The sequence below is a fragment of the Telmatherina bonti genome (assembly GCF_933228915.1).
Source record: "Telmatherina bonti genome assembly, chromosome: 14".
NCBI lineage: Eukaryota > Metazoa > Chordata > Actinopteri > Atheriniformes > Telmatherinidae > Telmatherina > Telmatherina bonti.
The window spans coordinates 13,553,669-13,576,656 of record NC_136612.1 but is presented as its reverse complement, the minus strand read 5'-3'; the positions used below and the strand labels follow the sequence as shown (position 1 = coordinate 13,576,656).

The window sequence follows — 22,988 nt, the reverse complement described above, 5'->3', positions numbered from 1 at the left end:
TTTGACCATTTTTTTTTTATTGACAATATAAAATGTTTCATACTTAGAGAAGACAGAAGACAACATACAAACCAAACAAAAAAATATCATACACAACATCTCAAACGAGGCATCCGTTCTACCACTCGGTGCTGACGAAGTCCCACAACTGATCGCTTACGTCATTCCGAGAGCGAGTGGAGGTGTCAATGTTTATGGGGGTTGCCAGGTCTGCACCGTAATGTACTATAAAGAACGACAGATAAATGTAATCAAAAGCCATGTTGATGCAGTAAAGACTACAGAAATGTTAGTACCAATAACCTTAAAAAGGCCACATCATACTATAGATGCACAGCTGGATTCTGCACAGCACATTGAGCTGATTTATGTATAAAATATGCAACAAATTTATTTCAAATAGTGATCAGGCAGATGGATCAGAATGATTATTTACCATTTTGAGATGCTCAGTAATCTGATGGTGGTTGCAGCTGAATTTAAAAGAGCCTAAAATTGTATTGTGACAAGCTTTAGGTTAAAGACTTAATATAGACTCACTGGCCACTTAAATTACTGAATGTCACCACATATTGGTAATCAGCCAATCACATGGCAGCACTCATGTAGGCGTGATCAATACGACTTGCTGAAGTTCAAGCTGAGCATCTGAATGAGTAAGAAAGTGGATCTAAGTGACTTTGAATATGACATGAATGTTGGTGGCAGTAAAGCTGATCTACTGGGATTTTCCCACACTACCATCTCTAAGGTTTAGAGAGAATGGAAATATCCAGTGAGCAGCAGTTGTCTGGACCAGAATGAGAATGGTTAGACTGGTTGGAGAAGACAGAAAGGCCACAGGAAGTCAGATAAGCACTGGTTCCAACTAAGATGTGCAGAACATCATCTCTGAACACACAACACATCCATCCATTGAAGTAGGTGGTCTGCAGCAACAGAAGACCCACCGGGTGCCACTCCTGTCAGCTAAGAACAGGAAACTGAGACAAAATTTCAGCTCCACATTCACATGGTTGGGTAAACGTTTGGTGGAAACTTAAAAGCATGGATCCATCCTGCCTTGTAGGAACAATTTGGGTCAATCAGTCCATCCATCTTCTACCGACCGCGGGGTCGGGTCGTGGGGTCAGCAGCCTAGGCAAGGAAGCCCAGACTTCCCTCTCCCTAGCCACATTTGACAGATTTTCAGGGAGGATTCCAAGGTGTTCCCAGGCCAGCTGAGAGATATAATCCCTTCAACGTGTCCTGGGTCTTTTCCTGGGTCTCCACCTGTAGGAACGTGCCCGGAAAACCTCACCAGGGAGGCGTCCAGGAGGCATCCTATCCAGATGCCCTAGCCACCTCAACTGGTTCCTCTCAATGCGGAGGAGCAGCGGCTCTACTCTGAGCCCTTCCCAGATGACCAAGCTTCTCACCCTTTCTCTAGTAGGAACGTAGATCGACTGGTAAATCAAGAGCTTCGCCTTCTAGCTCAACTCCTTCTTCACCACGACAGACCGGTACAGAGTCTGCATTACTGCAGACGCAGCACCGATCTGCCTGTCGATCTCACGTTCGATCCTTCCCTCACTCGGGAACAAGACCAGAGATATTTAAACTCCTCCACTGTCCAACAGTTTCAGTGTGGTGTATATTTTCTTTACACACTTTGAACACCTTAGTACCCCTTAGCATGGTTTAACCACTACAGCCCATCTGAGTGTTGCTGCTGACCATTTATGACAGTGTTACCCATTATGCAGCTTACTGACTCTTGACTTACGACTCGTAATGCAGCCACTGGCTTTCTGAAAATGCTTTTTAAACAAGTCATAATGATCCTCAACGGTGTGGTTCTCTCCACAAACAAGAGGTGAAGGTTGTTTACTAAACGTTGCAGGATACGTAGCGTTGCCTTTTTTTTTTTCTTTTTTTTTTTTGCCTCTCCTCTTGTCTTGGTTTATTGAGTGCAACTCTGTTGAATTAGAAGTGAGGATCACTGATTTATGAGCACAGTGTAGCATCTTCTGATGGAAACTTCCAGCAGGATGATGCACCATGTCACAAAGCTCACATCATCTCCACCATGATGATGAGTTCACTGTCCTCCAACGGCCTCCACAGTCACCAGATCTCAGTCCAACAGAGCAGCTTTGGGATGTGGTGGAATGGGGGATTTTCATCATAATGTGCAGAAACTGTGAGATGCTTCATGTCAACATGGAGCAGGATCGGAGGAATGTTTCCAACACCTTGTTGAATCCTTGACTCTAATTAAGGCAGTTCAGAAAGTAAAAGTGGGTCTAACGCGTTACAAAGAAGGTGGATTGAATTAAGTGGCCAGTTAGTGAAAAACATATCATACTATCAAACTTAACAAAAAACTAGTTGAAACTCATAATAAATTGTGTAAACATGTTTTTGTCTATTCAATACATCAGTGTTCTCCTTCTCTACTGAAAATCCATGTAATCTGAAAGCAACTTTCAGCGGTCTATAACTGGATGTTAATAGCCTCAAACATAAAATAAAACTCAGACAACTGCTGATGTTTTTCATGCTGTGGCTTCACCTGCGTTATATTCTCCACTTCTAAAACTGATGGTGCTTTCTGCCCAACATCATGCTGGTGCCGTCATATACGGCATTATACACAGGAACCACATGAAAAAGCTTCAAACGTTACCATACCTCCTTTTAAAATGTTGGGCTGCGTGTCATATTCCCACTTGATCTTTGTTACTAGGTGGTACACCTGAGCCACATATCTGTAAAAAACATGTAGAATATCAGAAAAATACACCAAACCTGAGCCAGGAAGGTTCCATTATAGGTAATGATCTATTCTTATAGGGAGTCTGAATTATGATGGCATAAAGGACCAGATTACATAATAATTATTTTAGTTTTTAGTATAAAAAGATATGCCAACTAAATGCTAGTTATATTTCTCCACTAGGTGAAAGACATGGAAGGACCACATTTTGTCATTTTATATGTTAGATCCAAATAATCTCCATATGTTTTAAAAATTGAAAGTGAAAATGTACTAAGTGATACAGTTTAGTCATCTCTGATTATATGTTACTCACACTGCTGATGGGATGATTTCAGTGGTGTCCTCGTCCACCTCATTCTGAAGAGTGTCAAGCTCCTGCTCAGTTGTTTTCAGATTCTCCAGCTCTCTTTGCAGAAACCTGGAGGAGAATTGAGACCTCTAACAAAGATAAAGGAAACAAAATCTTCCCGTTTTACTGCCTTTACAGTGAAAAACATACTGTATTTCTGAGTCAGTGATCTGGCTTTTGGCTGTGCACTGCCGCAACTGCTCCTCCAAGTTCTCCAGCTCCAAATCTCTGCGTTTCTTCTCCTCCTGCAAGTCCAGCAGTCTCTGGCTTGCACTCTCCTCAATCTGAACCATGTCTGGGGAAGAAGGACAATTTAAACAAGGTCAAATAAACACAACACAGCTATAGATGTCACATGGAATATTACAGAACGCAGACAGCTATAAAAACACTAGAAGCAGATTAATATCTGGTTTCTTGCCTTTTAAAATTTGAGCCACAACTTTCCTTGTCTCTAAGTGTTGATCAAAGAGGGCCTGGTATTCAGCTTTGACTTGTTTCAGTTTCTCAGGTTGGCTGCTGTTGATGAAAGCCACCAGGGCCTCCCCAGTCTCCTCCAAATCCTGAAATTTGTGGCCTTGGGACATTGTGGGTAACTAGAAAACAATACATACAAAAAATATCAATATTTTCTGTCAAGATTTGTACCTAAATTCAAGAAACTTGGGTTATTTGAGTAATATTACACTGTCACAACACATCTTGATAAGTTAAATGTCTGTAACATGTTTAAAACAGACAGAATCAGAAAGACTTTTATTGCCATTGTCTTTGAACAATTCAGACTAAGAACTTGTTTTGGTGATAAAGTGCTGGATAATAAAAATAACAATAAAAACGCTGAATAGTCGTTTAAAAGTGGAAATACAGCTATTTTACAACTATTTTACAACTAAGATAAGGGCATGCAGAGATATAACATATATACATACATTTTTTGGGTTAAAAATGTATAATAGAAATAAAGGTGGAAAGTAATCTCGTACAGTTGTGCTCATATGTATTCATCCCCTTTCATTAAAGAAAAGGCTGAATTTACAACAGTCACTCACATAACTGGAGACGTAAAAAGGAACAATAGCTAAAAATTAGCAAAAATATAATTTAGTAATATAAGACACTGTTTTTTTCATTTAATTGAGTTGAAGAAAGAAAAAAAACCAAACAAATTGGTCCTGGACAAATTAGAGCACTTTTCTGTTGAACAGTGGGACAAAATACCTGTCAACAGGTGCAGAAGTCTGACTGAGAGGAACAGAAAACACCTGACTGTAGCGGAAACATTAAAGGATTGTTCAACAAAATATTAGTTTATGAGTGATGTAATATGTAATAAATTATCTTATTTGTTTGCTTTTTAAAAATATTTCTATTGAACCAGAATTAGAAAATAATGTAATGATTTTCATAATTTTTTTATTTTTACTTTAGTCAATTTCAGCCTATTTTACAGGTAGCTGTTTTTTTTCTTCTTTAATGAAAAGATATGAATAAATATGAGCACAACTGTATATAGACATGCAGATATGTTGAGTATGAACGGTAGCATCCGAACATCACGTTGGAAACAGAAAATCTTGTGTACGACGTGTCCAAATTACATATAAAGCTTTCATAAAACTTCACGTGTCCACTTTGTACAACTTTAGTTGACAACAAGCACTGACTTTGTACATCATAAGTTTACAACTAGTCTGACTTTTTTGCTGATGGTAAATTAGCAGCAATCACAGCGTTCATGATACCGGATGTTTTTGTTTACACGGAGTTTTAACCACTTTCAAAAGTCAGCAAAATAACTTAAATATTCGTGCACACAGAATAACATTTAAAGTGTGAAAGTTTTGTTGGCAACAGCATTGTTTTCAGAGTAAGAGAGTAATTTCAGCCTTAAATTACAGAAAATGTACCGTGTTTTTCTCCTTCTCCGCGATTCAAATTCAGCTCTTCAGCGCGCGCCTGGTTCTTTTCTTCTTCTATGGATAATTGGCGGTTGGTAACCAACTCACAGCGCATTTCCGCCACCTACTGAACTCCACGTGCAAGACAGGAAAGGATGGAATAAACAAAAATATATATTCTAGTTGCTAAGATATCTCTTAAAGCTAATTTGCTTTATTCCTTCCAGATACTTCTTAAATCAGGAGCAATCACCTTTATTCTTTACTGGTAGCTTCACCATTAAATTGTGGGCTATAAAGCTGCATGGGCATGAATTCAATTTGACCTGTGATTGAACTCCCAAAATACACAAAAGCAGCAATGATCCGACCTAATTTTTCATCTCATAGCTAAATTGTTATGTATTCATATCCTTGTAAATTTTGTTGGTATATTTTAGATCTCTCACCAACAGTTTCTATTGTAAGAACAAAAAAGTTTTAATATGCCCATAATTTCTATATAATAGGTAAGATTTCACATTATAGACTAATAGAATTTAACAAAATTGTAAAAATGTGTTAACTTTCTAAAACTACAGCTGTTTTATGCAGGATATATAGTGATGATGGAGCCACTTGCTGAAAATAAAATAGCACCGAATGAGGACAAGCTGTGGCTCAGGAGGAAGACACTGAACCCCAATATGCCTATTGGGCCGTGTGTGTGTGTGTGTGTGTGTGTGTGAATGGACTATGGCTGCAGAAAGTGAATGTGACGAGTAGAGCGTTTTGTGTGGTCAGCGTGATTGGAATAAGCGCTATACAAGTCCAAGTCCATTTACCATAACAGTTGCTCTGTCCTGGTTGCAATAACGTTTGAATAAATCCCCTTTAGGTGACAAACTATTTATGGTAATAATTTAAGTTTTGGTTTTAGGTCATAACTATTAGACTAGATCATGTGCACATGAAGGAATAGAGAAAAAGAAAAAGAAAAAAAAAACAAACGAAAGCATCTACAGCCTCAGTTTTGTGCTCACAAAAGTATTTCCACTCCAGATGAAAGTAAGAAACTACCAGGCGTCCTGGATTGAGGGAACAATTGTTTGAAACTGGGGAAATATTCAACAAGCTTACAAGTGTGGGTCTAAGACAGCAGAAATACTGACAGCTATAAATGCAAAGAAGTCGTTTAATACAATATTCTTACTGTATCCGAAATGCCACAGTGTCAACCTGAGTCTATAGGTTGATATTTTGATAGATTGCAGTGTCAAAATTAAAGCTGGAATATTTTGATCAAAATTACACAAAAAAGGAAACATTTTAAAAATGATCTTTATATTCAAATGTTTACCACAAGAAGATGAAACATAAATGAAGTTTTCATGTGAAAACCAGCTAATTTTCCAACCATAATGTGTCATTCGTTGTTTTTCTGCTTTAGTTTCTTCTCCTGTGCTTTCCGTTTCTGCCTGCCGAGCTGTCTGAAGTACAGTCTCTTGGGATTCAGCCCGTAGGCCTTCAGTCTCTGTCTGCTGAACTCCCGGCCGCCTATCTTCACCCCCATGGCTCCAGACATGAGGCGGCCGCCTGAACGCTTGTGTTTCTTCTTGGACCATTTTGGCTTTTCAGTCCTGTTTTTAACTTCGTCATGTTTGGCTGTTGCCTCCTCTGAACTCCCCTGGGGTTCCTCTTCCCGTTTCTTCCTCTTGGGTGTCAGGATCTCCTCCTCCTCTTCCTTTGCGATGTCTGCTGCCTCCTGAGGAGCTTGTGAAAGGGACTCTTTGGCACAGCCCGCTATAGGAACTGCATCTTCATCTTCTCTGCCTTGCCTTTCTGCGTTCTTCAGGCGATCTCTTCGCTTCTTCCCCACCTTGGTCTTCGGCTCTACCGCCTCATTATCTTCTCTGTAGACAAAGTTCAGATAAACATCGTCACACTCCACTGGAGTAGTGATTGATGGATGGACACAGTCCATCAGAATCATGCGCCGGCTGCTATACTCACTCAGAATACACAGAGTTGAAGACTTCCTTCTTCTTCCTTTCATTCTGGGCCTTTATCTTATAGTTCTTCAAATCACTCATCTCCTCTTTCTCAGACCTAAGAAAGCAAAGCAACTTGGAGTGAATGCCTCAGGATGTGCAGACGTCCAGAGTTTAGCTGCTTTAGAGCCAGTACCTGTACATGCATGTCTTCTTCAGAGAGCACCAGCGGTTCAGCTCCTTGTCGTCAGCTTTTAAAATCTGACAAAAGAAGCATCTTTCATGAGAGCAGATCACTTTTCGGACCGTCAGTGCAGCTTTAGTTAACATGACTGTGCAGTCTGCTCAGAGAGAAGATTAACATGAGATCATTCCCTGGTCAGAGCTCTCCCCAGAGGGCAGCAATACCAGATCAGTCACCTCAAGGCTCATCATCGCAGCATTATTTAGCCTGATGTAACCACTTGGCTTTAAATCAACTGCTTTTTATAACTGGATAAAAATGGACGGCGTGTTAAAGTCTCTTCCTGCACAGAGACGGTTCAGAAATCAGTCACTTGGAACAGAAAGACTGGAAAGCTTTTGGATTCCCTGACATGATGATGTGAGACAATGACTGGTATTTAAAAGAGTTTGAAGGCTGTAACCAGTTTAATAAAGATCCTGTTACTGGTTGGTTTTATTAAAAAAAAACAAAAAAAAACAAACACATCTCTTCACTTTCTCAGGTATGTAGAAAAACACGTTTCTTCTCCCACTGATGTAAAGTTTTTCTTGACTCATTTCTTTTATATCTCAACATGGACAGATGGTGGTCCCTAGAGTGAGAACAGCACCTGGGCAAATTCAAAACAAAACTAATCTCTCTGGGGGAGTTTAAGTTAATTTTAGGGGCTTAAGAAGAAAACTCCCATCGTTAAGGTGACCGTTTTTAAACTTTACTGCATTCAACCCATGCCGTGTTTCCTTTGGCTGCTTTTAACACATTATAACCCATGTTGATAAAAACTGAGATGTAGATGTTCGGTTTTGTGCTGCTGGCTGATCTACATTCTGCTACATCTATATGTTATTACTTTGCCTCATTCAAAGAGCCATTCTGAGTGCAGAAAACTACATTTAGCACAATCAGCTAAACTTAAAGCAAAATCTTTTCCCGCCGTGATCGATGTCTAACCTGAGCAAACAAAAGTTAGTTCGGTGCACGCAGCAGCACTCGCGTTGTGTTTGCTCTTATCTGTGCAGACACATGCGCACACTTGCAATGCAGCCTCTGTGCTCAGTACTGTCAGCACGCTCGCTCAGCACGGTAAAGTGCTAGCACTGTGCCACAATTCCAACCAATCACAAGCCTTGGATTGGGTCCACCTGATTGGCTGCTTTTATTACCCGACTGCACTGTGAAAGGTGTTGTCCTGTGCCGATGGCAGAATGCCACTGTGTCAGCCAACATGAGGGGAAATCACTGACATGTGCTCTGTATGGCGTAGATAAACATACACTTTATAAAACTATATAAAAACAAAGCACGTAAGAAGACGACCAACTTCTCGTGACTTTAGCTACCGCTACCGCACAGAAGTCTTTTACTGCACTAGCTACTGGATTTTACTGGAGTTTCTTTCTATAATCTTAAAAGGGAATTGTGTTTTACAATGACAGTTTGTTTGTCAGGTTCCCCTGAAATTGATGAGATGTTGAGCTCCTACACTGCAGGACCTGCAATGTGACTATTGCACACATTGCCATGACGATGCTTTAGCGATATACTCTGGAACTTCACAGCAATGGGGAAAAAGATGAATGAAAATCCTGACGACCGTTTAATAATCGAATGATGGTACCCTGAATTATAATGGAATGGCGAGGTAGCTAAGATGAGACTCCTGTTCATGTTGGTCTGTGATAAATAACAGCTGTAGTGTTGAGTCCTCTGTCTCTGTACATCTTCCCATCAGTTCCTCTGATGAACATATCAGTTTCCTTTGAAAAAGTTTTATTTCTGACATCTAAAACCTCCTGAATGACCAGACCGCATCTCATTAATATGCAATATAAAAATTCATAAAATACTTTGTTAATTAAAACATCTGGCCAGAGAAGCACAGCTTTGCAGTGATGTTGGCAGAACATGCATATTAAATACCAAACATGTTCATCTAACTGTGGATTCAAATTAATGCAACTTTACAATAAAATATCTACTGTCTGTTCTTTTACTTCTATTTCTGTGTTTCTGTCCCGGATGGGGACAAATGGAGCAAATCGCTGTGTGGTTCTCACCTCATCTGTGGTCAGACCGAAGTCGTTGGCCAGAACTTGCCTGTAGCGAAACCTGCATGGCAGGTCGTCGATGATGTCCTCATAGTCTAACTTATAATACTCATCCAGGTACTGCTCGAAGCTCTTCTCCTCTGAAAGACACAGTTTGTTAGAGAAGAACCAGTAGACAGCAGGAGGACAAAATCTCCATTGGTTTCCTCCTTACGGGGATCGAACACCGGCTTGTTTTTAGTGATGACCTCTGCGAAGTAAGACTTCTTTCTCTTCTTGCCCATTTGTGGCAGATCCTCCTCCTTCATCTTCTTCCTCTCCTTTTTCTTCTTCTTCTTGGAGGCAGCGTGCTGGCTGGGGTCGTAGTCTGCGTCCATCTACAGAAGCAGAGCGGGACTGGTGATATGCAAAACAACACTCTGCTGCCAGGATGAAACTTTGCTTTTCATGAGCACAGTTTCACTCACAATGAAGTTTTCATCCTCACAGTAGGGTCCTGAGGCATCGTACTCCTCTTCACCGTAGTCCTCCTGTTGCTCCTCTCCGGTCCACGTGTCCCAGTTCCAGTGCTCTGTAGTAAATACAAAGCACTGGAGCATGTAAACCTCATTACAACTCCAAATCATGCAGCAAACTAAACTTTATATTCCTGTAAGGAGCTAAAATTGAATAAAAACAAAATACAGGAGTCCAAAGCCACTAGTTTCACCACAACGTACACAAAGCTCAGTTTAATGTGCTGAAAAGCAGCAATAAGCAAGTCGAACGCCTTCTTTACATTTGCTATGAATAAGAGCTGGGAGAAATAATCAGAGGTTTGACGCATCAAGATGACATCATAAAATCCTCAACTTTGTTCTTCATTGCAGATGAAGAGCAGATTGCATCACTGTTGCACGTAACAACATGAACCTGGTTGGCATTACTTTAGCTTCCAGTGCTACAGTGAGAAACCTTGGAGTAATATTTGACCCTGACCTGTCCTTTGGTCCACATATTAAGCAGGTTACTAAAACAGCCTTCTTTCATTTACGTAATATAGCTAAAATTAGGGACATTCTGTCTCAGAGTGATGCAGAAAAACTGGTTCACGCTTTTGTTACTTCGAGACTAGATTACTGTAACTCTCTATTACTGGGCTGTCCTAAATATGCCCTGAAAAGCCTTCAGCTGATCCAGAATTCTGCAGCCAGAGTCCTGACCAGAACCAGCATGAGAGATCATATTTCTCCAGTTTTAGCCTCTCTTCATTGGCTGCCTGTTGAATCTAGAATAGAATTTAAAATCCTTCTCCTTACATATAAAGCCCTCCACAACCAGGCACCACTATATATCAAAGACCTCATTGTTCCTTATATACCAAGTAGAGTACTTCGTTCACAGACTGCAGGCTTACTTGTGGTTCCTAGAGTCTCAAAGAGCCGAGCAGGAGGCAGAGCCTTTGGTTATCAGGCCCCTCTCTTATGGAATAAGCTCCCAGTTAGTGTTAGGGAAGCAGACACCCTCCCCACCTTTAAGACTAGGCTGAAGACTTATCTTTTTGATAAGTCCTATAGCTAGGGATGGTTAGCATCCCTTAGTTATGCTGCTATAGGTTTAGACTGCTGAGGGACATTTCCTGATACACTGAGCTTCTTTCTTTTTCTCTTTATCTCTTTCTTTTACCCCCCCCCCCCCATAACAGTGTTGCATCATTAACATGTATGTCTCCTGTCTCAGCAGGTCTCCCTGGCCGGGAGTAGCAGTTCCTGTTGTCTGTTGTCTTTCTGTCCTCTTCCCCCCACACAGCAGAGGCAGATGGCTGCCTGTCCTTGAGCCGGGTTCTGCCGGAGGTTTCCTTCCTGTTAAAAGGGAGTTTTTTCCTTCCCACTGTTGCCAGTGTGCTTGCTCAGGATGGGAGATTGAGTTGGACTCAACTCAATCTGTTGGTTTCCTTATATAGGCTGTTATGAATTGGCCTTCATTATGTTTTCCCCTCTGTCTGTAAAGCGTCTTGAGATGGCATTGCCGTGATTTGACGCTATATAGATAAAGTTGTATTGAATGGAACAACAGCTGGTCTGGACTTAAAGCGTTCCACTTGTTATCAGATCAGCCAGAACAGATACAAACGCAACACGTGAGCTTCAGACAACTAAACTACTACTGCAGTCTAAACATGAGAGTGTGTTACGCGTGCGAAGGATGTATGAGGGCGGGTTGGGTTGTGTTAATTAAAATAATCTAAAACAAGTTATCTGGTAAAGTTTTTTCTCTATTTATTTATACTCCCTTTGTTGGACATTTTTATATTTTATAACTCTTATTGTCATACAACTATGCACCTTAAAACTGAAAACTTTAAATTTTGTTGTATACCTGGAATGTCAGAACGACAACAAAAGCCTATTCATATACTTACCCCCCATTTCATCATCATCATCATCCTCAAACTGGGGCTTCTCCTCTTCCTCTTCTCCATAGTATTCATCCCCAAAGAATTTCTACAAAACATTTCACAATAGGTGGATCATATGAAAACCTTCTGGAATAATAGCAGCGTTACACCAAGATGTTAATAAAACAGTCCAGCTCAGAGAGACAGACAACATCCCCGTTTGGGTGGACTGCACTTGAGCTGAGTGTCACCATTCAGATGCGCCTCCAGCCGCCTGCCTTTTTACGGCATGTCTGAACCAAGTCAGCTGGAGGTAAACTCAAAGTGTTTTAGAGTTTTAGCTTTCATTTTAGCCCATTTGGACTGACAGAGGATCAGTATGGAAAAAGATTAGACAAACGTCCAAAAAAAAAGGAGGAAAAGAAACAAAAAAACCCAACAAATGATCTCTCAGATGAGCTGCACCCAGTTTCATGAACTGACCTGCATGAGCTGGTCATGCTGGTTCGGATCAAAGTCTCCGTCCAGGTCGGCCTGACTGAACGCCAGCTGCTCGTTGCCGGTCAGCTCCTGCAGCTTCTTCAGCTTCTCCATGATCTCGTTTCTCTTCAGGTTCTTCAGCTGCTTCAGCTGTTCTCGCTTCTGCTCCTTTTCCTGAAATTGTTCACATCAGCCAATCAGTGAAGGAACGCTAAAATAAAAAAGCAAAGAACATCTAAATGACTTATTTACTACGATACACACCTTATCCTTCCTTTCTTTCACTTCCTCCCTTTTGCGTTTTCTGCGCTCATCCTTGGAGCGCACGGACGTGGCGATATTTCGCGGGTAGGTTTTAATCTTCTGAGCATCAGGCTCCTCAAAGCGGAAATTGTAGCTTCTCTCAAAGTCTTCCTGACGCTCCAAAAACGTCTCTCCTTCGTCCTCTGAATCCTCCACACCGTCCTGGACCAACTCGTCGTACGTTGGGATCCTGCATGTGAGCAGAGGTGTTGTAAACAAAGGTTGCATCGCTTCACACCAAATAAAAAAACTAAAACTTATCAGCAACGGACCGCTCATCGTCATCCTCATCGTCAAGGTAACCTTTGTTCAGCATGTAATCTCTGAGGAAACACTCCTTCTCATCCAGCTTGGGGTCATTCCAGAAGTCTCTCAAGTATTTCTGTCCACACAAATCAGGCTCATTAGCAGGAACCGTAACACTTGCACTCCATTTCCTTCCCAGTTGTCGCCGGTCTAACCCTCCTCACCATGTCCTTCACCTCCTCCGGACCCTCGAGCTCAGCCTGGCCTTTCAGCCACTCCATGTAGTCCGCCTCCTCTTTGTCCTACAACACATTTCATCTCAAACTGGGAGGCTTTTGATGGGCTGTACTTAGAAAACGATCAGATGTTATTTTCTGACCTTTTCTTCCTGCGTTTTGATCCTCCGGGTCAACAGTTTTGACACGCCTTCATCTTCACCTCCATCGTCATCATCATCACTGTCCTGGACAAACTTCCGGAAGCTGCAGAGACATTTAAGTTCCTGTAAACTGCTTGAAAAATACCTGCTGGGCGGCTGCAGAAGGTTTCATCGTACCTCTCCTTCAGCTCCTTCTGCTCCTGCATGTAGCTGGGCGAGGCTGCTCTCTTCCGGAGGAAACAGGTTCATTCAGCGTTTAACAGAAATAACTCCTGACTCAACACACTTTGGCTAAACATCCTTACCTCTATCCTCTTAACAGCTTCCTCATCATCACTGTCATCATCATCTTCATATTTACTGCAAGATAAAAAAAACAAAAAAAAAAAAAGTTGCTTTTACATTTTAGTGCATCCTCCTGTTTTCTGATGGGATCAGTATGAACCTATAAAATCAGCATCTATCAATCTAAACAAATAAATGATAATTTAAATCAATAAACAGTAGCAAAGCTCGTGTTTCTCATAGAAAAGTGCTACTTGTTGTAAAAATGATGCTGTTTGTGCATCATCTGAGGAGATTAAACTAGGCTTTGCAACAGGCTTCTACAGAGCAACATGCTATAAAACATGTGCTACGGGAGCTTAGACCATCCAGGAAATAGTCAGAGATCCTTCACTACCGAACAACTTTCCAGTTCTACCTCAGGAAGCCCAAAACATTCTGCAGGACTCATCACACTCAGGGTCTGGTGGATCAGAACTTCTGCCACCAGGGAGATGGTAAACTAAAGAAACCTTGTTACTATCACACTGCAACAATATCATTTACAAAAACCTTTCAATATTAAATGTGGATTTAAATATTGTTTATAAGTGAGACTGTTTTGTGTGTCAATTTTTTTTGTTTTATTTCTCACATGTTCATACAAAAGGTAAAACATGACTTTACAGTACAAAACAATAGAGCACCATGCTCGAAAAGGAGCAGGAAAAAGAAAATTTCTGGTAATATCTGCCCTTTTAAAAAAAAAAAAAAAAAAAAAAAAAAAAAACCCATAACGCACTAATAAATGATTTTGATTTTCTTAATACTCAATGAAAAACAAAACAAAAAAAAACAGTCATAGCATGCCATATGTCCATTTTTTCTTAGACTTATTCATAGAATCCTTTTTTCCAGTCATTTTCAACATATATTTAGTATACATCTTAAACTGAAAATTAATTTTAAAAGGCAAAGTTACCAAACTATATATTGTCTGAATGACTGAACCCTTCTCATCAGAACAGATAAACATTTATTTCTGAGTGAAATGAACTACTACCAAACTGCCTGCCACCACAATAAATAAATAGCAGCTCCAGAAAAACATCTTTTTAGTTATTTTAGGTCTTATTTGTACTGTGGGATTTTTAAAATGTCATTAAATGTGATGCAGTTCCTCACCCTCCCTTTTCCAGTATGACTCGACGTTCATAGTCTTTGAGATACATGGGCTTTACTTTATTTTTCTTCGAGGTTGAGGGCTCTGCAGCATCATCATCAGATGCATCTGAAACCAAACAAACATTACAATCCACCAACATTACAGACAGTGTGAATCTAATGCTGGTGACTGGATTTACTCACTTTCAGAGTAAAACTTTGCATTTTCCTCATAGATCTTCGGGTCTTTTTTCTTCAGCAGAGACAATGTTCTGTAAAAGTCCCTCTCAATATTAGGGTCCAGCTCCTGCGAAAGGGGGGATATGTCCAAATTAAATTAAATCAAGTCTGTTAAAAGGTAAATCAACACATTAACTTTTATTATCTTAGTGATGCTACAAACCACTTCACTGTCATCAGAACTGGACTCTGAAGACTCAGAGTCGTCTTCCTCGGCTCGGTCTCCATATCGATCCTTTACTGCATAAACAGACAATAAAACACTTTTAACAACAAGACAAAGAGAAACAAATAAACTAAAATCTAGCTGCCATCACGTTGAAGCTTTAGCACGAGTTAGCTTGCTAGCATTGACTTACGTCTCTGCAGCTCCTCTTTCTGTCGGTACTTCTCATATTTCTGCGCAAACTGCGTGTTAATTTTCAGTTCTGACTTGCCTGACATGATATCTTATTGCCAATGTTCTCCACAAAATGTACAACAGGTGTGCATTAATAAAGAGGAGACATCCCAGCGGCTAGAAACGCGTGTTGAAAATCAAACCACGTGACTTCCGGTTGGGAAAATTAAAAAGGACGATGTTGTCCAGCAGGGGGCGCAGAAACACCTGCTTAGAAACGCTTTAAGAAGTTTGACTTTTCCTCGTTGATTCATGTTTAATGTAGAAAAGATTAATAAACAAAACAACTATCTTAACACTGGAGGTGAGGATGACATCTTCTTGTGTTCTCCCAGAAATAAATAATTAAACTGGCTGAATTAATTAATGAATCCAATTCAACTTTATTTATATGGCGTCAAATCACAGTAATGCCATTTCAAGATGCTTCACAGACGAGGAAAAAAAAACATAATGAAAGCCAATCCATGACAGCCTATAAGGAAACCAACAGATTAAGGGTCCAACTCAATCTCCCATCCTGAGCAAGCACACTGGCGACAGTGGGAAGGAAAAAACTCCCTTTTAACAGGAAGGAAACCTCCGGCAGAACCCGGCTCAAGGACAGGTAGCCATCTGCCTCTGCTGTGTGGGGGGAAGAGGACAGAAAGACAACATACAAGAAAGATAACAGAGAACATGAACTGATAATCCTGGCCAAGGAGACCTGCAGCATGTTAATGATGCAACACTGTTATTGGGGGGCGGTGAATAAGAGAGAGGGATAAAGAGAGAAAGAAGCTCAGTATATCAGGAAATGTCCCTCAGCAGTCTAAACCTATAGCAGCATAACTAAGGGGTGTTAACAATCCCTAACTATAGGACAGGGGTGCCCAAGTTCAGTCCTCATCTACCCTCCTGCAACCTTTAGATGTGACCCCTGTCCAGCACAGCTGAGTCAAATAGCTAAATTCTTCTCCTGCATGTCATTCAGCGCTGCAGAGGCCTGCCAACAAGGCTCTTATTTGATTCAGGTGTGTTTGAGAAGGGTTGCACCTGAAAACAGCAGGATGGTAGATCTCCAGGACCGGACTTGGGCACCCCTGCTATAGGACTTATCAAAAAGATAAGTCTTCAGCCTAGTCTTAAAGGTGAATGAATGAATGAATTACATTAGCTATAATAGAAGAGGTTTGGCATTATTTAATTAAATAAAACTTTACACAAATTACTGTACACTTTACTGAAAAAAATGCTTCAAGTAAAACTAAGTTAAAAGAAACATTTAAAATTCCTTTTTTGTTTGGAATCTGAAGGACATCATAAAGTCTGTCAAACTATTTATGATGATTTTGTAAATGTCGTAGTGATCTTCTCAAACATAATTTAACGTGACTGGCAAAATTAGTCAATGAGCGGTGATTACAGGAGGCTCTCAGATGCGTTAAATCCAAATAAATCAGGAATCTCTTGCGGTTCAGGTGTTTATTTACCCTCTTAGATTAAGATTGACATTTTTTACTCAGGATGTGCGAACTGGACTTCAGTAAACTCAGAAATGCGATCAACAGAAAATATCAGCATCCACCTTCTCTCTGTCCCAAGCAAAACCAAAATCCCAGACAGACACAGGTGATATCAATTAGACAATCACTCAGCTCGAGGCACACACACACACACACACACACACAAGACAGACCTCCACACACACATTACCCTCTAGTGACAGACGCACAGAAATACATTCTTGCCTCTACACATACAGTTGTGCTCATATTTCATCCCCTTTCATTAAAGAGGGGGAAAAAAACAGCTGCCTGTAAAATAAGCTGAAATTGACTAAAGTTATAATGAATACATTTTATGAGAATCATTACATTATTTTCTAATTCTGGTTAAATAGATTTTTTTTTTTTTTTTAAAAAGCAAACAAATAAGACAATTTATTACATATTACATCAGTCATAAACTAATATTTAGTTGAACAATCCTTTAATGTTTCTGCTACAGTCAGGTGTTTTCTGTTCCTCTCAGTCAGACTTCTGCACCTGTTGACAGGTATTTTGTCCCACTGTTCAACAGAAAAGTGCTTTAATTTGTCCAGGACCAATTTGTTTTTGTTTTTTTTGTTTTTTTCCTTTCTTCAACTCAATTAAATGAAAAAATAGTGTCTTATATTACTAAATTATATTTTTGCACATTTTTAGGGATTGTTCCTTTTTTAAGTCTCCAGTTATTTGATCAACCGTTGTAAATTCAGCCTTTTCTTTAATGAAAGGAGACGAATACATACTGTAAATACAACTGTAAATCTCCACAACTCGAATGCTTTAAATATTTTCTTACTCCATGTACAGAAAAAGAAGTAGAAAATGCAACTTTGATTTTCCTGAAAATGAACAAATTTTGATCAAATCAAATGGAAAAGGCAATTTTTTGGGTTAAATAACTGTTTAAAATGTTATGAATGACTTCTTATTTTAGTTTGATTATATAATAATTTATATTTCTAGAGACTGGACTCTGATGATATTAAAAATCTGTCTGAAATCAATTAATAATCACTCCATGTTTATCATCTGATGGACTGGTGATTTGTCCAGGGTGCACCCTTCCTCTCACCCAATGATCCAGCTTTCCCGGGAATCTTAACTGGAACAAGCGGTTCAGAAAGTGGGTTGATGGATCAGTGTTTACAAGTTGTAGGTGTGTAAACAACCTCCCACATAATGTAAACAATATTCCTGATGAGTAAAAGAGTCTATTTGAAGTATCACCATTCAGGCACATAAGAGGAGGATGTTTGCTGAAAATCTAATGGACATATTAACAAAGAGCAAATCTGACGTAAAACAGGAGGATGCTGAAGTTAAGTTTATAAATATAAAACTAAGAATGTCTCCAGCTGAATATTGATTATAGAAACAAACCTAAACTATACAGACATCATCATAATGTCCTCATTCTGCATTTGAGTATTAATGGATCCAAGTCTTAAAAAAATATCCATAAATTATAATAAAGCCCAAAGTTCAGCAGATGTTTCGGCTCTGTAACCAAGTAAAAAAAAAAGTCTGAATTGTGTCAAAAACTTGAAGGAAAAAATCTGCAAACTGTTGAATCGATAGCAAATGGAAAAGAACTAAATTCCACATTTTTCTGTGAGTCTTCTAATAAAAATCTTTTCATGCCAGATTAGTTACACATTTAGTTAAATTAAGTTCACCTGTGTGTAATCAAGTTTTCACATCATCTGTATCCTGAATGCACAAAGTCAGAACTGGAAGAACACCTTTCCTACTTGATGCTGAAGCAGGCTGGCATCTGGCAGACGGACTGGGCTAGTGTTGACTTCCTGCTATGATTATTATCCTCCTTCCTGCAGATAAATGATAATAAATCATCTCTGAAAGTTATAGTGTTGCACGGTGGCAGCATCCTGCTGTGGGAATGGTTTTCATTGGCAGGGAATATGCTGGTCAAAGTTGAAGGTAAATAATGCAAAAGATGAAAAAAATTCACCATAAAACTGAAGAAAATGTTTCTGAATATTAAAGCCAGCAGTATCCACCCAACTTAAAGGAGCTGGAGTTGTTTTGTTAGGAAAAAAAGAAAGAAAGAATCCTATAATATTCTAGTGTTAACACCATAACATCTGAATTTATTTGCAGTTACATAAAAAAAAATAGTAGATATGCAAAATAAAAATAAAAAACAAGAAAAAAAAAAGAAAAATGAAACACAAAAAAGGAAATACAAATTTAAATAAAATAGATAAATACAAATTAATAAATTAAACTAGAATATATAAAAAATAAGTACACAAATAAGAGTTAATAAGAGCTAAATAAAAAAAAAAAAATTACATAAAAATAAATAGAGGTTTTTCGCAAAGTTGTAACAAATTGCATCAAGGTGTTTTAGTTGTAAACCCTGACACACCTTCAGCTGTGATTAATACAAAACGATGCTTTATAGATTATGGATTTAGGAGGAGTAAATACATATGCAACTTCAAGTTTACTTTGCTCATCTTCTTCAATCTCTAGTTCATGTACGCTTTGTGTTAATGCAAGTTACTTTTCATTTCAGATCATAATGCCAGAGGAGTCCTTTAGACTTCCCAAACTTGCAGACTTCTACTATTCTAAATCTACTATTTACATTTCACACACTTCTTGTTCTTTGTGGAAAACATTGTTGAATGAATGTGAAACAGTTGGTCGAGCCGTTGTCTGACGAGCAGACTGAGCCTTTAAAACATCAAGAGCAGGAACGAGCAAAACACAGCCTGAGCAAAGGTCACCGACGTTCCGGCTGCCGGTCGCCCAGCTGACTGCTGTTGTTTACTAAGCATCGGGTGAGCAGTGACGTCATATCACTCCAGCTAAAACTTTCTGGAACTTTCTCAGAATGTAAATACTTACATGATAATAATTTGTTATGCAACCATAACCTCCAAACCAAATTGACAAATAAATTCTGATCAAAAAAGACAATAAAACTGGGTCCCATGTATAAAAAAGCCACTTAACCGTGAAGCTGCACTTTATCAGAAGTAATAGTACGTCCCTCTGTAACGTTACAAGAACGGTCTGTCTGTGCTCAACTTTTAGTGGTGAAATAAATAAGTTGATGGATTTAGTTAAAGTCTATGTTTTTAAAACAGACATTTTCTGCCATTTATATAAACAGAACCACACAGAACCTGCAACCTTGGAAAACATGTCTCCCATCAGGGTCAAACCAGGAGACTTTTACACTCATGTATGTTCTGTGTACAATTAACAGTTTAGCTTTCACCCCCAGAGGGGGCCTAAAGGTCCTTTTTGTTTTCTCATGGTCACTCACGACGTAAAGCTATATCACAGCATCTTTCCACTCAGGTTATCAGCTCAACACTTCCTCTCTTGCTCAGCCTTGAACTTTGCACTTGACATGCGAGCAGTATTCGTGGGTTTGACGACACGTGGGCAGGCTCACAGAGCTGGATGACAGCTTTCATGTTTTACTATAAAATCCTCCTTAAAACATGGATTAAACACACCAGCAAAATAGATATTGAAGGTAAAACTTCATTATAAGAGTAATCTGATTAACTTCATATGAGCAGATAACTTCAATCTTTTCTAACATTTGTTTTGATGCATGAAAATCAAACAAGAGCGGTTGTTAAATCTGCAGGGCTGATAATCAATAAATAAAACTACATAAAAGTAAATAACAGTCTGGGAAACGCTACCACAGACTCACTGTTGTTGCTATGTTTGCTACTTGTGACTACAGACGAAGAAAAGATGCTGCACGTCTGTTTTCATTGTGACCCCTGACTTTCTAGGAAAAAGGTTGTTTTCTACAGATGAACTGCAGAGTCACAGAAAAAACAAACCCGCCTCATGTTACCAGCTTTGACTGGATACAAAAACCATGTGGTCATGATAACAACATGGAGAAATGTGAGCCTTTGGCTTTCCCTTACGTGGGAGGAGAAAAGGGGCAAAAAAGAGGTTTCCGAGTAACTGAGTATAAACCACTGTTTTATTTGGCTTGAATTCTGGAGCGTTGTAGGGGAAAAGCAGAGTTCAGATGAGCTGTTTTTGAGTCTGAGTGCATGAAAAATTAGCTCACATGTGAGCAAAGAAGCTGAAAAACCTTTTTTTTTTAAAAAGCTACTGAGGTTTCAAGCTAAAGAATCTGGTGTTAAATTGTTCTGCTTGTTCAGGAAATAGCATTCATGCTCAACCTTGTCTAAACAATGAAAGTTCAACGGCTTGAGAGAGATGGAAACTTACATTAACAAGGTCTGCCAGGTGGTGTAGCGCCCAAACAAGTTGGTATACTCTTCATTTACACCCCAATTTTTATTTATGAAAATAAGTGGAATAAAAGGCCCAAAATAAAAATGAAAACAATTGAAAAAAACTGCTCTGTGACTCACAAACTAATGTATAATATTTAGTTTGCCTTCATGGTTGAAGTTCTGCATGTCTGACTCCATGTGACGGTGGTGACATGCCCTCTTGTAACTTGTTGATAAAGTGCTCTGTCATGTGGACATGTCATTGACCTAAACAACTGAAAAGAGCCGCTCTGAATGTAACGCATGTACGCTGTACCAACACTTGTTTTCATCCAAATGAGGTCCGACTTATGGTTTATCATTAGATGTTTTCTAAATTGTACAAAACAAGCAGAACTGAATTAGTCAGACTGTTGTCAGAAGTTTGAGCTTTTTCTAAACCATACCATAACATGCTGCGAAAAGAATCAATATAAAGTTAAACCACAGTTTGCAGTAAGAGGTTTATAAAATATTTTCCAGCATTTTCGTGAACTAATTTATGCTGTTAACTCTGGGTTAAACTTTGACACTGGAACGGTGCAGTGTGCAGTATAAGTTTCATTTTTTTACATTAAAACTATCACTGTATAATATAGTAATAGTATTACCATTGCAACTACACATCATCAGTAGTAAAACTAACCTGTCTTATGATGGTCTAACCCCAGCTCACATTCCCTATTAATGGGTGAACAATCCAACGTTTGGTGAATTCTGCTGGTATGGTATGGTCCTTTTTAAAAAAAAAAAAAAAAAAATGGGTGATAGCCAGGGCCGGATTAAAAGTGTACAGGCCCCTGGGCCCAGAATGTTCCAGGGGCCCCCTTCCCCACCACAACATTGTAAAGATTGTGAATGACACACTGTGAAACGTTTCTAACTTCTCTCAGCCAGTGGTACCAATAGCAATACACTAGACACTGTGATGTAACTATCTGGCTTTTATGTACATTTTGTTTTATGTCCAAACTGCTGGTGTTTGCCCTATGTGGGCCACAAGTGGGCGTGGGCCCCTGGGCATGTGCCCTTAATGCCCATAGGATAATGTGGCCTTGGTGATAGCTCTACACTTGTGTCAAAATGAATGTCTTAGGCATGCTACATGCTAGCAATGACCACAGCAGTATACACATGGATATGCATGCTAATTGGTACACAATATTTAGGGTTATGTACATCTTCTTTCAGTAGCTTCTTCTGTTAATTGTTGGAAAAACTCTGAGACGGGAACTGAAACATGTGCACTGCTGTTCACATAGTTTGAGTCAAGTTTAAAGTATTCATAGTGGAGAAATTCAGCTCCAAAATCACATTATGTGGACATGGTGTGCTGAGTCCATTTACCTAAGATGAAGATGAACCTGGAAAAATAAAGTCACACCCAACTTGACCCTGTTTTAGTTTGAGGTTTTAAAAAAAAAAAGCTCAGTGCTAATGCTGTGTTAATTGCCTGAGCTAGCTGTCATTAGCAATATAAGCTAATAGCGACACAAAGTATTTTGCGGAGTAAAACATGGTGGATGAGGCCACTGTGAATCGTCTGGATGGTAATATGTGACTGATTCAATGAGACCAACCAATAAAAGTTCAGAAAAATGGTTTATTTAGCAGCTTTTACCACTAGATAGATCTATTATAACATAATTACTGGTGAAAAAAAGCTACTTCATTTTCATAGGAAATAATGGAAGATTTGCAGGAAATCTAAACAGAAAAGTTTTTATTGTATAAAACTATATTTAACAGTAAACTTAGGGAGAGGTCAGAGGTCAACCAATATGTTGCCCATGACCACTGAAGTGGGCAGGTAATAGGGTATACCTGAACAGTAGTATGTTTGTACTTTGTGTGTTCTTAATGCTGCTAAAGAAGAACATAAATTTTTTATTGTATCAAAATCTGAGAAAATGTTTGTTTGAAAAAGTTTAAAGAAAGAATCATAATTTATTTTGGATAATATGATGTGTTGAGTTGGGTTTTCAGGGAAGAGATTTAAGTTTTATTTGGGTTTATTGAAAATAAATAATAGTAAGGGAAAACATTGTAACCCACAGAAGTA

General features: G+C 39.2%; 2 protein-coding genes across 2 annotated transcripts; both read right to left on the bottom strand.

The window, feature by feature from the left end:
- Positions 1–118: 118 nt before the first annotated feature.
- Positions 119–3,697, bottom strand: spc24 (SPC24 component of NDC80 kinetochore complex; the record flags this gene model as incomplete). The annotated part of the gene is made up of 5 exons (XM_079252919.1): positions 119–225; positions 2,674–2,750; positions 3,075–3,179; positions 3,261–3,405; positions 3,532–3,697. The coding sequence occupies 5 exons, from the start codon at positions 3,695–3,697 to the stop codon at positions 119–121; spliced, it is 600 nt and encodes a 199-aa protein (XP_079109045.1).
- Positions 3,698–6,361: 2,664 nt separating this feature from the next.
- Positions 6,362–15,221, bottom strand: kri1 (KRI1 homolog). Its single transcript, XM_079253650.1, has 18 exons — positions 15,068–15,221; positions 14,872–14,948; positions 14,673–14,775; positions 14,490–14,595; positions 13,346–13,400; positions 13,218–13,267; positions 13,041–13,143; positions 12,886–12,963; positions 12,688–12,797; positions 12,377–12,605; positions 12,116–12,286; positions 11,657–11,738; positions 9,723–9,826; positions 9,470–9,632; positions 9,265–9,395; positions 7,178–7,242; positions 7,004–7,099; positions 6,362–6,903 (listed from the first exon to the last, which is right to left on the bottom strand). Exons 1-18 carry the CDS (start codon positions 15,150–15,152, stop codon positions 6,417–6,419), a joined length of 2,295 nt encoding a protein of 764 aa, XP_079109776.1. The 5' UTR covers positions 15,153–15,221; the 3' UTR covers positions 6,362–6,416.
- Positions 15,222–22,988: the final 7,767 nt, after the last annotated feature.

Coding starts and splice junctions, on each gene's coding strand:
- kri1 (XM_079253650.1), bottom strand. CDS start 15,152: ATGTCAGGCAAGTCAGAACTGAAAATTAACACGCAGTTTGCGCAGAAA. Junction 11,739..12,115: donor AGCATGACCAGCTCATGCAG/GTCAGTTCATGA, acceptor AATGTTTTGTAG/AAATTCTTTGGGGATGAATA. Junction 9,827..11,656: donor TGATGATGATGAAATGGGGG/GTAAGTATATGA, acceptor TATTTACTACAG/AGCACTGGAACTGGGACACG.